This window comes from Lupinus angustifolius, chromosome LG12 (genome assembly GCF_001865875.1).
Source record: "Lupinus angustifolius cultivar Tanjil chromosome LG12, LupAngTanjil_v1.0, whole genome shotgun sequence".
Taxonomy (NCBI): domain Eukaryota; kingdom Viridiplantae; phylum Streptophyta; class Magnoliopsida; order Fabales; family Fabaceae; genus Lupinus; species Lupinus angustifolius.
Genome location: NC_032020.1, coordinates 18,835,941 through 18,850,888, shown reverse-complemented (window position 1 = coordinate 18,850,888; position 14,948 = coordinate 18,835,941). Strand labels below are relative to the sequence as shown.

General features: G+C 33.2%; 3 protein-coding genes across 4 annotated transcripts; 1 reads left to right on the top strand and 2 right to left on the bottom strand.

Moving 5' to 3' along the window:
- LOC109361963 (peroxidase 42-like) lies at nt 1,003–5,074 on the top strand. 2 transcript variants are annotated; one of them, XM_019607507.1, is made up of 5 exons: nt 1,003–1,296; nt 1,384–1,572; nt 1,646–1,811; nt 2,202–2,296; nt 4,595–5,074. In XM_019607507.1, exons 1-5 carry the CDS (start codon nt 1,063–1,065, stop codon nt 4,922–4,924), a joined length of 1,014 nt encoding a protein of 337 aa, XP_019463052.1. In that variant the 5' UTR covers nt 1,003–1,062; the 3' UTR covers nt 4,925–5,074. The 2 variants fall into 2 exon arrangements, with proteins under 2 accessions (XP_019463052.1, XP_019463050.1); XM_019607505.1 differs by lacking the exons at nt 1,003–1,296; nt 1,384–1,572; nt 1,646–1,811; nt 2,202–2,296 and adding exons at nt 3,301–3,594; nt 3,682–3,870; nt 3,944–4,109 and having other exon boundaries at nt 4,500–5,074.
- On the bottom strand, nt 5,843–9,262 carry LOC109361969. The gene is made up of 6 exons (XM_019607513.1): nt 9,012–9,262; nt 7,656–8,450; nt 7,336–7,526; nt 7,024–7,230; nt 6,789–6,849; nt 5,843–6,497 (listed from the first exon to the last, which is right to left on the bottom strand). Exons 1-6 carry the CDS (start codon nt 9,198–9,200, stop codon nt 6,000–6,002), a joined length of 1,941 nt encoding a protein of 646 aa, XP_019463058.1. The 5' UTR covers nt 9,201–9,262; the 3' UTR covers nt 5,843–5,999.
- LOC109361967 lies at nt 12,720–13,420 on the bottom strand. The gene has a single exon (XM_019607511.1). It carries the CDS (start codon nt 13,294–13,296, stop codon nt 12,832–12,834), a length of 465 nt encoding a protein of 154 aa, XP_019463056.1. The 5' UTR covers nt 13,297–13,420; the 3' UTR covers nt 12,720–12,831.

Sequence of the window (14,948 nt, the reverse complement as noted above, 5' to 3'; positions counted from 1 at the left end):
CTGCTAAGTTGCACTTTGGAAACTGCATACAACTTGTCATTTCTTATCAGAACACGTAAGCAAACATATAGTGGTGGGGCATCCATCCAAACAATATAGAGAGGTAAAAAAAATATATTCATATTTAAAAGTCAATCATCAATAAAAATGAATTGTGCATGATGTACTTTTACATGGTTAGTATACATTTTTTAGTCAAAAAGTTTGCACTATCTTTGACACGTGTATAGATGTTACACTCAATAATAAATGAGTATTCACATTTTTTTCCAGATGTTACACTCAATAATAAATGAGCATAACTAAATTAAATTTCAGCATTTCCCGTAAGTGCTTCTACCCCACCACTTCCCATCTTTTTCAACCCAAAATTAGGATAACAAAACTTCTTATATAATGGCCAGTAAGTAACTAATCGGTAAAATTTCGTTGTCTATCACTGTGAGCGTTTGATAAAAATCGAAAATTCCAAAACTTATATTTCATTAACTGAAACTCGGAAGCTCTAAATTTACAAAAGGTCCCAAAATGGCCAATTTTATTTCTATGTAAAGTTAGTTACGTATGAACAAAAGAAGTATTAGAAGTGTACCCAAAAAAACTATTTTATCATGTTTTTTGGTGTAACTTTTTGAGTTCTTGTTAAGTTACTGTATTTTTTGATAAATAACCTTCTGGGTTATTGTTTCTTATGCACAATTTCAGTAACTATATATTTTCCTTCACTAACAGCAACTATTTAAATTCTAAAAGCCATAATTCCATATTTTTTATTAGGATAAATAACTAATCTTTTTCGAATTCTGTTGTTATCCTCGCTTACAATGAATTGAACATGTGATATTTTGATTATCATTTGATAATTTCCATAATTTTCGTTGTTTTAATAACTAAAATAAACATTCTGCAATGGGTTGGTTACCGCTATACACCAAGTTGCATTTTGAATATTTGACTGGTAGCACATTTATCTTGATACTGCGGTATTTGGTTATTTAAGAAGTAGCAGAGAGGGGAGTAAAGTAGGTGAGTGAGCATAGTTAGTAGTGAGAGGAGAGAGAAATGGGTCCAAGAGTTTTCATGTTTTTGGTTCTATTATCCTTTTCAGCAGTGTCCCTGCTGAGTCCTGTTTTTGCAGAAGAAGAGCAAAATCCTGGTCTTGTTATGAACTATTACAAGGAAACATGTCCTCAGGCTGAAGAAGTTATCACAGAACAAGTGAAGCTTCTTTACAAGCGTCACAAGAACACTGCTTTCTCCTGGCTCAGGAACATTTTCCATGATTGTGCTGTTCAGGTAACACCAACCTTGACTTCCATTAGTTTTTAGTATTTGCTATACTGTCCCTTTAACTAATTACTAGAATGTTTTTGATGAGGTTAGAGATGTGATGCTTCACTGTTGCTGGATTCAACAAGAAGGAGCTTGTCTGAGAAGGAAACTGATAGGAGCTTTGGGCTGAGGAACTTTAGGTACATTGAGACCATTAAAGAAGCCGTGGAAAGGGAGTGCCCTGGAGTTGTTTCCTGTGCTGATATCCTTGTTCTTTCTGCCAGAGATGGCATTGTTTCGGTAATTCCCTTATCCATCTTAAGATTATAGTTAATGAAGAGTGTTGTTAACTTGGTATGTTTGTTTCTTGCAGCTAGGAGGTCCACATATAGCTCTAAAAACAGGAAGAAGGGATGGTAGAAGGAGCAGAGCTGAAGTAGTGGAACAGTACCTCCCTGACCACAATGAGTCCATTTCCTCTGTTCTTCACAAGTTTGGTGCCATGGGTATTGACACCCCGGGCGTTGTTGCTTTGCTCGGTAACTGCTCATTACTATTCCCGCACTGATAAAAACATGTCATATTAATTATAAAAAATTAAAATTGGTCATTGGATTCAGTGATGAGATCCTTTCCCACTGCAACACCGTTGACATGAATTATGTTGTTTGTTTGTGCCGTATTGTCGACGTTGAAAAAATATCATGATGGCCATGAATTCAAAAACGTCCCATACCCACGTGAATGGCCTTGATTAAAATGCCAAAGTTTATCCATCATATTCTCTTTCAATAAATACATGTGGGGTCAACATGACATGATTCATTATACATACTAACATGTGTAACATTATAACATATACATACATGATACATGTCTTAATTATAGTTTTTAACTTACATAATTATTGATCTTGTTGTGTTGAACAGGAGCACACAGTGTTGGTAGAACACACTGTGTGAAGTTGGTGCACCGTTTATACCCAGAGGTTGACCCAGTTATCAACCCAGACCATGTTCCTCACATGCTTAAGAAGTGCCCGACTCCATTCCAGACCCGAAGGCCTTTCTTATCAGAACACGTAAGCAAACATATAGTGGTGGGGCATCCATCCAAACAATATAGAGAGGTAAAAAAAATATATTCATATTTAAAAGTCAATCATCAATAAAAATGAATTGTGCATGATGTACTTTTACATGGTTAGTATACATTTTTTAGTCAAAAAGTTTGCACTATCTTTGACACGTGTATAGATGTTACACTCAATAATAAATGAGTATTCACATTTTTTTCCAGATGTTACACTCAATAATAAATGAGCATAACTAAATTAAATTTCAGCATTTCCCGTAAGTGCTTCTACCCCACCACTTCCCATCTTTTTCAACCCAAAATTAGGATAACAAAACTTCTTATATAATGGCCAGTAAGTAACTAATCGGTAAAATTTCGTTGTCTATCACTGTGAGCGTTTGATAAAAATCGAAAATTCCAAAACTTATATTTCATTAACTGAAACTCGGAAGCTCTAAATTTACAAAAGGTCCCAAAATGGCCAATTTTATTTCTATGTAAAGTTAGTTACGTATGAACAAAAGAAGTATTAGAAGTGTACCCAAAAAAACTATTTTATCATGTTTTTTGGTGTAACTTTTTGAGTTCTTGTTAAGTTACTGTATTTTTTGATAAATAACCTTCTGGGTTATTGTTTCTTATGCACAATTTCAGTAACTATATATTTTCCTTCACTAACAGCAACTATTTAAATTCTAAAAGCCATAATTCCATATTTTTTATTAGGATAAATAACTAATCTTTTTCGAATTCTGTTGTTATCCTCGCTTACAATGAATTGAACATGTGATATTTTGATTATCATTTGATAATTTCCATAATTTTCGTTGTTTTAATAACTAAAATAAACATTCTGCAATGGGTTGGTTACCGCTATACACCAAGTTGCATTTTGAATATTTGACTGGTAGCACATTTATCTTGATACTGCGGTATTTGGTTATTTAAGAAGTAGCAGAGAGGGGAGTAAAGTAGGTGAGTGAGCATAGTTAGTAGTGAGAGGAGAGAGAAATGGGTCCAAGAGTTTTCATGTTTTTGGTTCTATTATCCTTTTCAGCAGTGTCCCTGCTGAGTCCTGTTTTTGCAGAAGAAGAGCAAAATCCTGGTCTTGTTATGAACTATTACAAGGAAACATGTCCTCAGGCTGAAGAAGTTATCACAGAACAAGTGAAGCTTCTTTACAAGCGTCACAAGAACACTGCTTTCTCCTGGCTCAGGAACATTTTCCATGATTGTGCTGTTCAGGTAACACCAACCTTGACTTCCATTAGTTTTTAGTATTTGCTATACTGTCCCTTTAACTAATTACTAGAATGTTTTTGATGAGGTTAGAGATGTGATGCTTCACTGTTGCTGGATTCAACAAGAAGGAGCTTGTCTGAGAAGGAAACTGATAGGAGCTTTGGGCTGAGGAACTTTAGGTACATTGAGACCATTAAAGAAGCCGTGGAAAGGGAGTGCCCTGGAGTTGTTTCCTGTGCTGATATCCTTGTTCTTTCTGCCAGAGATGGCATTGTTTCGGTAATTCCCTTATCCATCTTAAGATTATAGTTAATGAAGAGTGTTGTTAACTTGGTATGTTTGTTTCTTGCAGCTAGGAGGTCCACATATAGCTCTAAAAACAGGAAGAAGGGATGGTAGAAGGAGCAGAGCTGAAGTAGTGGAACAGTACCTCCCTGACCACAATGAGTCCATTTCCTCTGTTCTTCACAAGTTTGGTGCCATGGGTATTGACACCCCGGGCGTTGTTGCTTTGCTCGGTAACTGCTCATTACTATTCCCGCACTGATAAAAACATGTCATATTAATTATAAAAAATTAAAATTGGTCATTGGATTCAGTGATGAGATCCTTTCCCACTGCAACACCGTTGACATGAATTATGTTGTTTGTTTGTGCCGTATTGTCGACGTTGAAAAAATATCATGATGGCCATGAATTCAAAAACGTCCCATACCCACGTGAATGGCCTTGATTAAAATGCCAAAGTTTATCCATCATATTCTCTTTCAATAAATACATGTGGGGTCAACATGACATGATTCATTATACATACTAACATGTGTAACATTATAACATATACATACATGATACATGTCTTAATTATAGTTTTTAACTTACATAATTATTGATCTTGTTGTGTTGAACAGGAGCACACAGTGTTGGTAGAACACACTGTGTGAAGTTGGTGCACCGTTTATACCCAGAGGTTGACCCAGTTATCAACCCAGACCATGTTCCTCACATGCTTAAGAAGTGCCCTGACTCCATTCCAGACCCGAAGGCCGTGCAGTACGTGAGAAATGACCGTGGCACACCCATGGTTTTAGACAACAACTATTACAGGAACATCTTGGACAACAAGGGACTTTTGGTCGTGGATCACCAATTAGCCACTGATAAGAGGACCAAGCCTTATGTCAAGAAAATGGCTAAGAGCCAAGACTATTTCTTCAAGGAGTTTTCAAGAGCTATCACCTTGCTCTCTGAAAACAACCCTCTCACTGGCACACAAGGTGAGATCAGAAAGCAGTGCAATGTTGCCAACAAGATGCATCATCATGAGGAGTCTTAGTTTCTTCAATTAAGTTTAGCTTTTGAATTTTCTTCCCCTTGTATATGAGGAAGAAAATAATAATTAAGATGTTATGCACAAATAATGTGTTTTCGTTTAGGGGCAACTATGTATTGGTTTGAATGGGTTTCTAACCCAATTTTAAGCTTAGTGTGCTATTGTTAGGCCTCCCTATGGTGCTTAGGAGTTTATTAGTTACTCTTCTCTCCTTCCTTGTTGCTGTGCTTATTTGTTTTTACCTGATGCAACTGTGTTCATTTTCAATAATATTTTCCACTTAGATGCTTTTATCTGAATCTTCTGATGCAACTTTTTTTCCTCTTCTTTATTAAATAAGGATAGCAGTATTGTGTTAAGTGTAAATCCGTGTGTTATGAATTATGATATATCTCAGTGTTGGTTAAGAAGGCAAGTTGAAGGAAAGATGTTAATGTATGCATGTGAGGGTTGTCTATAATGTTTGTATCTTTCGATACACACTTCAAATTAAATACTCCTGAATAGGTACTAAAAGATAAAAAAGGGAAAAGCAGGATAAGATTCTTCAGAAGTTTGTTATTTAAATGTTTATAAAGATGAACAAGTTTAAAATAGCTGATGAGAGCATAACATTTTTTATACATAAAACCCATTTAATTTGATTTGATATTTGACAACAGCTCAAACAAACAAACAATATCATGCAGCATCATTATTTAAGAACCTTGATCTTATCCCTTAGAAAAATATGTCTAGCCATGTAGAGTAGGGTACGTGGACCATTGAAAAAAACAAAGTAAGGAACTTTGTCTAGACCCAGATATTTAACTCCTTCAATCGAAACTGGAAAGTGACCGTTGGTGATAACGTGCAACGTAGATATAATGCTAAGAAGAAAATAATGAATAATAGCTGGGAAAAATGACAGCTATTATTCATATTAAGACTTAAACTTGAGTTGCAAGCCACACACTAAACTTGCGCATCAAGCCACTTCAACAGTTCCACCATCTAAGAACGATTTATATATAATAAAAAGTACACCATTTGTAACATGTCATTGTAGCAGTAAATCCATTATTTGCTTGGTACCTTCTTAACTGCTATCACTTTCATCTGTGGCTAAATCATTCTTTCCACTTCCTTCTACCAACTTTGATACAGAGGAAATGCATGTAGGATAATTGTAATAAGGCTGTGTTTGGAATGACATGTAATTTGGAGTATTAGGAAAACACTGGTATCCATTTGTTGAAGGATAGGGTCCAGGAACAAATGCATTTGATGGAGGCCAATACAATATAGGTACAAAACTACTTGTTGGCTGTGGTGGCAGCATACTATGTAAACCATGATAAGTATTTGGTGATATCTGTGATGCCATTGAATGAAAAGCTGCCATTGCATTTGCATATGAGTGGCCAGTGGAATAGCCAGTTAAACCAAATTGTGTAGCTGCTGAACTAGTTGGTTTTGATTGTTGAGATGGGCTATTTTTTGAATTATGAGAATTGCTGATTTCATTACTGTGTTTTCTCCCCTTGGGTTTTGTTGATACTGTCTTTTTAGTTAAATTCTGGGCTTCTTCAGTACCCTGCTACAAAAAAGGAACTATTTGAAAAGTGCTAAATTCACTAAGTTTGACAAAGTTGCATATGCTTGATGTACAGAATAATGATTTGCAACTACTTATCTGATTTTGATTACAATTACTCAAATTATTTTTTAGAATACACAAATAGCAATAAAAGGTATGTACCAAAAAAAATATAGCAATACAAGGTTAGGAAATTGTTGAATTATATTTCAAAAGAAGAAAAAATGATAGGTGATAGGCTGAAACAGAATTGTAGCATCATGCATAATATGGGATATGCAATCTTACATTGTCACAAGCAATTATCTGTGGAAGAAACAACTCCTCCCCCTCAGCATCTTCATCAGTCCTGTGACAGAAAACTTGTGTATTAGATGAAGAAAAGCTAACTTTTAGAATACTCTCAGTCTCATGCTATGTGGATGCAAACACGAAGTCGGCGTATTTGTAAGGCCTCTTGGACTAAAAATAAGGAGGGTATATAAAACTGTGTTCAAAATTTATAACATGCTATTTGATGAACCTGTAATATTTCTGAAGCAAGTCTAAGTTCCGGTATTTGGTTTCTCTCTTAACTAGATCACCGGGAAATCCTGCCATAAACAGAAGTGTTATACCCATTGCCTTGAAGAAAAAGCTTCCACTACGAATATGAACCAGCGTTGCCATTCGGCACATAAGTGGCCCAAAAGACTTCAGTTTATTTCTTCCCATCCGCTGCCTCACATATCTACAATATTCAATCAGAAAATTCTCCATGTAAAATATTTTGAAGTACAAAAATACTCACAAGTCACTATTTCTACTCATTATGTGTCCAAATTCCAAAACTTACTCATTTTGAGGAAGATTTCTTGTCCTTCCACCATATTTAATGCACAAGAATAACCATGATGGACAACTTGCATCAGATGGACGCATGGTTCTTTCTTCTTCAAGTATATTCACTGGACACAATACAGGATTTTGCTGTTGTGGATAAAACAATTTCCTCTTAACACCAGGATTATCATACAAAACATGCTCCTGCATATGATTTTTTTTAATGAAAAAACTTCTATAAGAAATATTTTATCCAAACTATTAGGTTCATATATTTGGTGATAAAATCAGCAAAGCAGAATTGCAAACTAAATACAAGTAGATTTCTCATACCCCAAGGTTCCTTGGAGACACATATGGTTCTCCTTTATTCATAATGCTAAAATGGTTAAAGTCCAGCTCATACATTTCTTCACATCCATGTCTTATGCCAAGTGATCCAAAAACTATGATTTTCCTTATAGTGTGGGACTGAGCATTTTTTTGTAGAAGAGCTTCTGACTCAATTATCCTTTTAATCTCTTTTGGGCAAAAGGCCACCTTAGAAGGCTTTCTGTTCTGTGATACATGTAATGATCTTGAAGGGGCACCAAGTGATTTCACTTCATATGTTTTGATAATTTCACTCTTCTTAGATAGTTGAGCATGTAATGTGCAACTTGCCTTTTGATTTTCATGATCTTCTTGTCTCACATTACCTGCAGGATCAGAAAAACTTTGCATGCATGTTAAATTTGATTCCTCATCAATATGGGGGTGGCCTTTATGTGCATTCACAGTTTCAGTTATGTCATCAATTACTTCATGTGTTTGAGCATTTTCCAGATCATCATCATAATTATCTTCACATGCATTAGCATCACTATCTGTTTCATTGAAATCTGCAATAGAATCAGAGTCTTTGACTTTTTCAGGATAATTGTTTTGGCTATCATCCATGCTCAGCCAACTAATTATTAAGGGCTTCTCTGGACTAATCTCTTTAGGAACAATGCCTTCACTATCAGATTTGTATTTGAAGGCCATTTCACTGTTGTCTGCATTCATATTCTGTTCTTCATCAGCTACCATTTCTGTCTTCTGCCTTTTGAATTTCTTTGAACTTGCAACTAAATGCAGATGATTTTCCTGGTATCAAGAGAAAAAAATTCACTTCTAATAATAAAATGGGCATGATCACGATTAGATATGTGATTGTGTTAATGTGCAAACCTATTTGGTAATGAAACAGGTTTAGTATTTTTAAATAAGTCAAACTCAAATTAAATTTTAAATATAGCTTCTTTTACAAATAAATCAATGTTGAACAACAATCTTTTTTTCACAAGTCAAACTTGAGTTTCAAGTGCTGGACTCAACCATGCATGTATTTGTTTAGTGTCATTGAATCTTGGTCAATAATATTAAACCAAATATTGAATAGGTAAACAATTGTTGCCATCCCTCCAGATTAAGACCATGTATTGAATAATAACTAGTAATATTGCTGAATCTATATCTACCAAATGACTAGTATTTTTTATAAATAAACAAGGGAATTAAGAAGTATGAGTATAAAGGGATGTATATATAGTTAGATATCACCATGCAATATGGTGAGGATATACTGCATTATATAAATGTAAATGTTTTACAGGTTCATGAAGTGAGCATAAGCATAGGTGCAATGAAGAAAACAAGTTACAGTACTTGAGTTTCCATGTCTCTTTCCCTTATCTGTGCTTCCAGCATTGATATTTTCTCTAGGAGCTTTGCATTCTTCTGCCTTTCCCTTTCTAACTCTGCTGAAATCTCAGCAACAACATTCATTTCTTGTTCTATAGCACTACACAATGATGAGGCATTAACCAATGTAGCACAAGATTGAAGTTTTACCATTGGGAAATAGGTAAATGATTTTATCTTAAAATATGAATCATATTTGAGACTCAAAACCACGTAAAATGATATAATGCAAAGCAAGGAGTAGCTTAATGTTTGGAATTTAGATTAAATATAATAATGAGTTATTATTATGTAAAAACATGCATACCACGTGCACTCCTCTCTTCTTTTCATTGTACTCCGAGCCACATCAACTTCAGAACGTGGAGAAGAGGTTGCTTTTTAACCTCTATCATGTTTTACAAACACTAAAAAATGATAAACAATTTTGATGCAGTTTTTATTTGTTTTGCATTTCTTGTTTCAAAGTCCAAGGCCACCACAAGTAATGATATATATATATATAGTAGGAGTTTTAAGAGAGATGTAAGCAGCATTCATGAGATTGAACACCTTAGGTACTTGTAATTTTAAATAATAACCATTACTCTTGCCTTCAATTTTTTTTGGGCAAAACATTAATTAACTCACCGCCATATTCTATTTAACAAATGCTTGAAATTGTCTTGTTATGATGAAAGAGTGAAGCTGCTACATTGTCTAACAGCATTGTATATGAGTATCCGATGAATGCTTTACATATACTATTATTTATTTCATGATGCTTACATCAAAACTACCCAAAATGATCTTATAAAAATGATTAAAGGGAGTACATAAAAATGGATGCTCAGTAACTTTTAAGGAAATGCTTCCTCTACAATCAAATATAAGCAATAAATGATTATAACAATGTTTGTTGACATTATTTAATGTTGTAAATCTCATTCGAATTTTCCACTTCAAAAGTATGGAAATGAATTTTAAAGTAAATAAATTGTATTTGAACTATGACAATATTTAATATAGCAAAGTTAATTAAAATTTGCTTATATTTTACAGGCAGTATGAGTTTTTTGGTTTGATTTGAGTATTACAGACGGAATATAATGATTTGAAGAAAGGAAGGACATATAGAATAAGCTTTCTGTCTTGAGTGTAGAGTCTATGTGATACTTTTTCCCATATATACATACATATTGAGAAAGGGTGTGCACACGTGCATATAATATATACTTTCTGTGACCATAATAGACAGTAGTAGTAGTGTAGTACTAGTATAAAACAACCTCACGTGGATTAGTGACTTAAATGGTTGTCCATTAATAAAAAATTGTCCCTGGAATATGAGGCTAAAACCTTGGATACCATCTTATTAATATTAAACTAACTTCATTAGCATCAGGTATTTCTCCTTTTGAGTATTCTTAGGAAGTGTAAATGAAATATGAATATTTCGACCCAAATTGTTACTGTGCAATTTGAGTATCAATAGTTAATGTTTGAAAATCCATCCTAGTTAGATTTTGAAAGAATGAGACCAAATTTAATTGGAAGGTGGTTCAATATGCCTCCCTGGTAGGCCAGTAACTCTTCCCAATTCTTGTGACTATGGACCAGGCCATCTTATTACGTTAGGCCTCAACTAAAGTAGGCCTCTAAATGGATTTATACCATCAAATATAGAACCAGGATCCTTTGTCCCTAAAAGTTCATGTTTTCATGTTCAAGTCAATCATATCCTACCAAATTATATAAAAATGTTATTTTTTATTTTTATTTTCAAGTAAATCTTGTATTGAATTATAACATAAAATGGGACAGTTGATCCTCATTTATCAAATCCCAAACGTTATTTGTAACATTGGTTATGTGTATTTTTTCAACAACAAAAAATGCTTTAAAAGGTAATGTTATCATTATTAACAAAATTATTATCTATGCAATTTGGTGTAATGTTTTTTATATGTAAATGATGTATAATGTGTTAACGATTTAAAATTTGTTATATTATTCATACATACATTATTTTATATTATTAATAATATGGCAATACCGAACTATTCATATCATAGAAATTGGGTTGAAGTACAAGTTGAAGAAGTATTGTAGTACACTTAAGAGTAGATATAGTAAGTAAATTAAATCATAGTGGGCATCAAACTTTGAGTTTGCAAGATGACTCCTCTTACTAAAGCACTGACTAACCTTTTGATACTCTTTCAGAAGCATTTAGGAAAAAGGAAATAAAATAAGATTTGGATGTATAATATATGGTTTGTGGTAAGCATGTCCCACCTTATTATAGAAAGAAAAGAGGCTTTCATCTTTTGTTCAATTGGTCAAAGCATTAAGTGCTTATCTGAATGGAAGGATTGATGATTGGGATGTAGATTTTATAGTGTGGCACAAACTAAATCTACCAAAATCTCTATAAAACTTTGGCACCAAACATTGCAAAACCAATGGTCGTAATGGCACAAGAGTTATAAGCCCAACATATATGAGTTGCGTCATTTTCATGGAAAAGAAAGTTGCAAACATTAGAGGGTTATTCAGTCTCCTAATGTTGGCCACTATTATTGGACCATATGGCACATCCATCACTTTTTCATTAAAAGCATTTTGTGTCCCTATGTTTATGTTCACAAAAAATTATAATGAAATGAAATATTTTGGATTTTAATGTTTATGGGATGGAAGCTAGCTAGATTACTCTACTCTATTGTTCCTGGCATCTCCAAGATGGAGCATATTTTGAGAGAAGATAATTCTTCTACTGTATTTGAGTGGTGAAGGATGAAGCTAATTATAATAGATGATGCTTTCCAACATTGGAAGGATACTCCTAACGAGATTACCTTATTTATACTTTGGAAGGTAATTTTATTACTTTTCTCTTATCACCCCTTTTTCCCTTTTTATAGAAAAAAAGTTTAATTTGTATTTATTTAAGCTGTCAAATGTTTTTTAAAATAAATATAAGAATTATGATATAAAGTATAAACACTTAAGGTCGGATATTTGAAATGTAATATTACATTTATTTAAAAAATATCACTTATCATCAAAATGTCAACTTTTTTAAAACAAAAATAGGAACCATGGTTATGTAAAAAATACATAAAATTGAAGTTGTTTTAAAAAGTAATATTACATTTTTTAAACAGAAAATATTGTTTATCCGTAAATAATATTGTACTTGACAAATAGTAAAAAATTAATTGTTAAAAAACTTAACAAACTGTAGGCTAAAATTCTAAAACTAGTATGTCTAGTATTATTACCATTTCCTTTTTATTTTTTGTTTATTTTTTCCTATGCCTTGTTAGTTTTATCTTGTTTTTATTATTCCTCTTCTTCCCACAACAAAAGCCAGTCCCCGATTATATTGACTGATCCGTTTGTATAGTTGTTCAATAATAAATAAATAATACATCTCTACCTCACGAAAAGATGGTTGTGTAAGAATTTATGCGATTCTCATTATTTGCAGATGAACCAATCTTTAGTTATAATATAAACATACTTCATATTCTATACACTTCACAATGATTCTTTTTGGAGGGTTTACTTTGAACACTGAACAAGATTTATCCACAAATCAATGATTCTTCCAATTAACCATGAACAAAATTAACCTTGAAATTTCCAGGTATATATAAATTACTGGCCATCAAATTGAACTCTAAAAACAAAATTCTAACTCAATTTGTATTATTTTATTTTTTTGCAAAACTTTTGAAATTAATTATTAATAAACAATTCAATCAGAAAAAAAGAAGCAGAGGAGGTGAAGCGTTCCTCAGCCATCGAAGCCGGTTTGGCTCCAAACTGCATCACGAACCCGGCTAAGGTCGCGTCCTTTCAACGTGCGACCCACTCCTTCGAAAACCGAATTTGCTGCTTTGTTACGCGCCAAGTACTCGTGTGGCGGAACCATCACCTCTTCCTCTTCCTCATTTCCATCATCCATTCCATGCAGTGATTCCACCGACTCCACTCGTAGTATCTTGCTCCAGTCTGGCACGTTCACTGGTGCTGACGTGGCCATGTCACGTGTCTTGTACTTCCCTTGATCTTCGAATGTCAGTGACAAGCCTCCCACCTTGCGACGGCGTGGCTCCCAACCGTCGCGTTCTTGGGCGGTGGACCAAATATCCTCTTCCCGAAACTCCGATGAGGAATCACTGAAAGTAGAGGATTGGGTAAAGGTAGTTCCGAAGAAACGTTCGCTTGGGGAGGAAATGAATTTGCGACCCTTAGCCATATATTAGGAATTCAACCAACCCTTAATGTCACAACCTGCCTTCACTTTGGCATAACATGTAAGCTTCTTGCTTCATGTCTATTTATACCCCTTTTCTAATCTCTCATTTCATTTCATTTCATTTCAATTTCAGTTTCACTTTCATTTTCTCACACCTTCTTGTCTCCTCAAAAATTAACATGCATATCTTCAATCAAATATATATTACTTTTATTTAATAACAGATATTATCACCTTCTACTTTTATTTGGTAAGAATTAATGTTAATGATACGTTAATATAAAAAAACTGTAATAGCTTCCATATATAAACTATTACCACATACAAATATAAAGTGACTCCTTAGCATTATTTACTAAATTAATAGTGAAGTTTCATAATAAAACAATAATAGAAAATCACTTATCCTATGTGTTTCGGCTGAGAAAAGAAATTAGGAAAGCCAAAACTGTGAGAAAAGATAAAAAGAGAGAAAATCCTTAGAAAATAAATACTCCATCCATCGCATTATTTTGGTATTATAAAGAAAAATATTTTTTATTTTAATTTTTGTACAAAAAATGGAAGAGAGAAAAAAACTAAACACATATACCCAATAAAATATTGCGTTTGTTTGTATCTTTTGATATCCTTTGATGCCTAGAGTTAATCACCACCAATTTATTCCCAAAATAAAATTTAAACGATAAATCATGTTTTTGTAACAGCTAAAACTGTCCTTGAAGTTGATATCAATGAGTAAATAAATAAATAGTTAGGCTAGTTGCCTATAAAAAATTAGTGACGTTGATTATGTATACTTCACTAATAAAGAAATGACAGCGTTTTGTATTTGTCTTTGAAGGTACAACTTTTTCTATTTTATTTTATATGTAATTGGATTGTCTTCAATGGGGAAGCAATGAACTCCTTTTAGTGCAATTATAACCTTATATATTGTCTGTAGTAAATATTGTATAAGCTTATACATATTAGATTAATAAAATAAGAAGGTATTCGTCTAGTGATGTAAAGTCCCGCTTGACTCATAAGATAACATAAAAAATTAAGATTTTAATTATTGAGATCAACATTTATTAAGAGGGATACCACATACCCAAAATGATTAATTCCTTACCGAAATAGGTGAGAGAATATCATTATTAGCATAAAAAACATTATTATTATCTAATAAAATAGTGAATAGAGTAAATGAGAGATTAAATTTTATCTTATAAGGATTGGATTTTTATAACTTGCCACTCTTTCCCTTCATAACACATAACCATTATTTTCTCATGTTCTCCATCAACCAAAATATCAAGAAACAATTACTTAGTTTGTTTGCGAGTTAGATTTTGTAAGAAAATGAAGGGAGATGAATGGTTTGAGAGTCTAAAATATACTTTTGAGATAACTTTGAAGTATCTCATTTTCTTCCAAAACCAACTTGTAAACATGCTATAAGGATATTCAGAATATTAGGAGTACATGGATCTTAAGCCCATCAGAAAAGCACAACCTTAATTAAATCATTTATTGGTTGATTCTATTTTCCCCCTTCTGTACTGATGCTTGAATCAGAAAAATATTAAATAAATTAAGAAACGACAATTTGATATTTTGATTGGATGGATGAATGGAGTGGAATGGGTGAAATGGAAGAGAAGCAA

Excerpts from the sequence above, each read along its gene's own strand:
- LOC109361963 (XM_019607507.1), top strand. The coding sequence starts at position 1,063 with ATGGGTCCAAGAGTTTTCATGTTTTTGGTTCTATTATCCTTTTCAGCA. Across the intron at positions 1,297-1,383 it reads TCCATGATTGTGCTGTTCAG|AGATGTGATGCTTCACTGTT; the intron begins GTAACACCAACC and ends TGATGAGGTTAG. Across the intron at positions 1,573-1,645 it reads CCAGAGATGGCATTGTTTCG|CTAGGAGGTCCACATATAGC; the intron begins GTAATTCCCTTA and ends TGTTTCTTGCAG.
- LOC109361969 (XM_019607513.1), bottom strand. The coding sequence starts at position 9,200 with ATGGTAAAACTTCAATCTTGTGCTACATTGGTTAATGCCTCATCATTG. Across the intron at positions 8,451-9,011 it reads AAAGAGACATGGAAACTCAA|GAAAATCATCTGCATTTAGT; the intron begins GTACTGTAACTT and ends TCTTGATACCAG. Across the intron at positions 7,231-7,335 it reads AGAAATCTTCCTCAAAATGA|ATATGTGAGGCAGCGGATGG; the intron begins GTAAGTTTTGGA and ends TGAATATTGTAG.
- LOC109361967 (XM_019607511.1), bottom strand. The coding sequence starts at position 13,296 with ATGGCTAAGGGTCGCAAATTCATTTCCTCCCCAAGCGAACGTTTCTTC.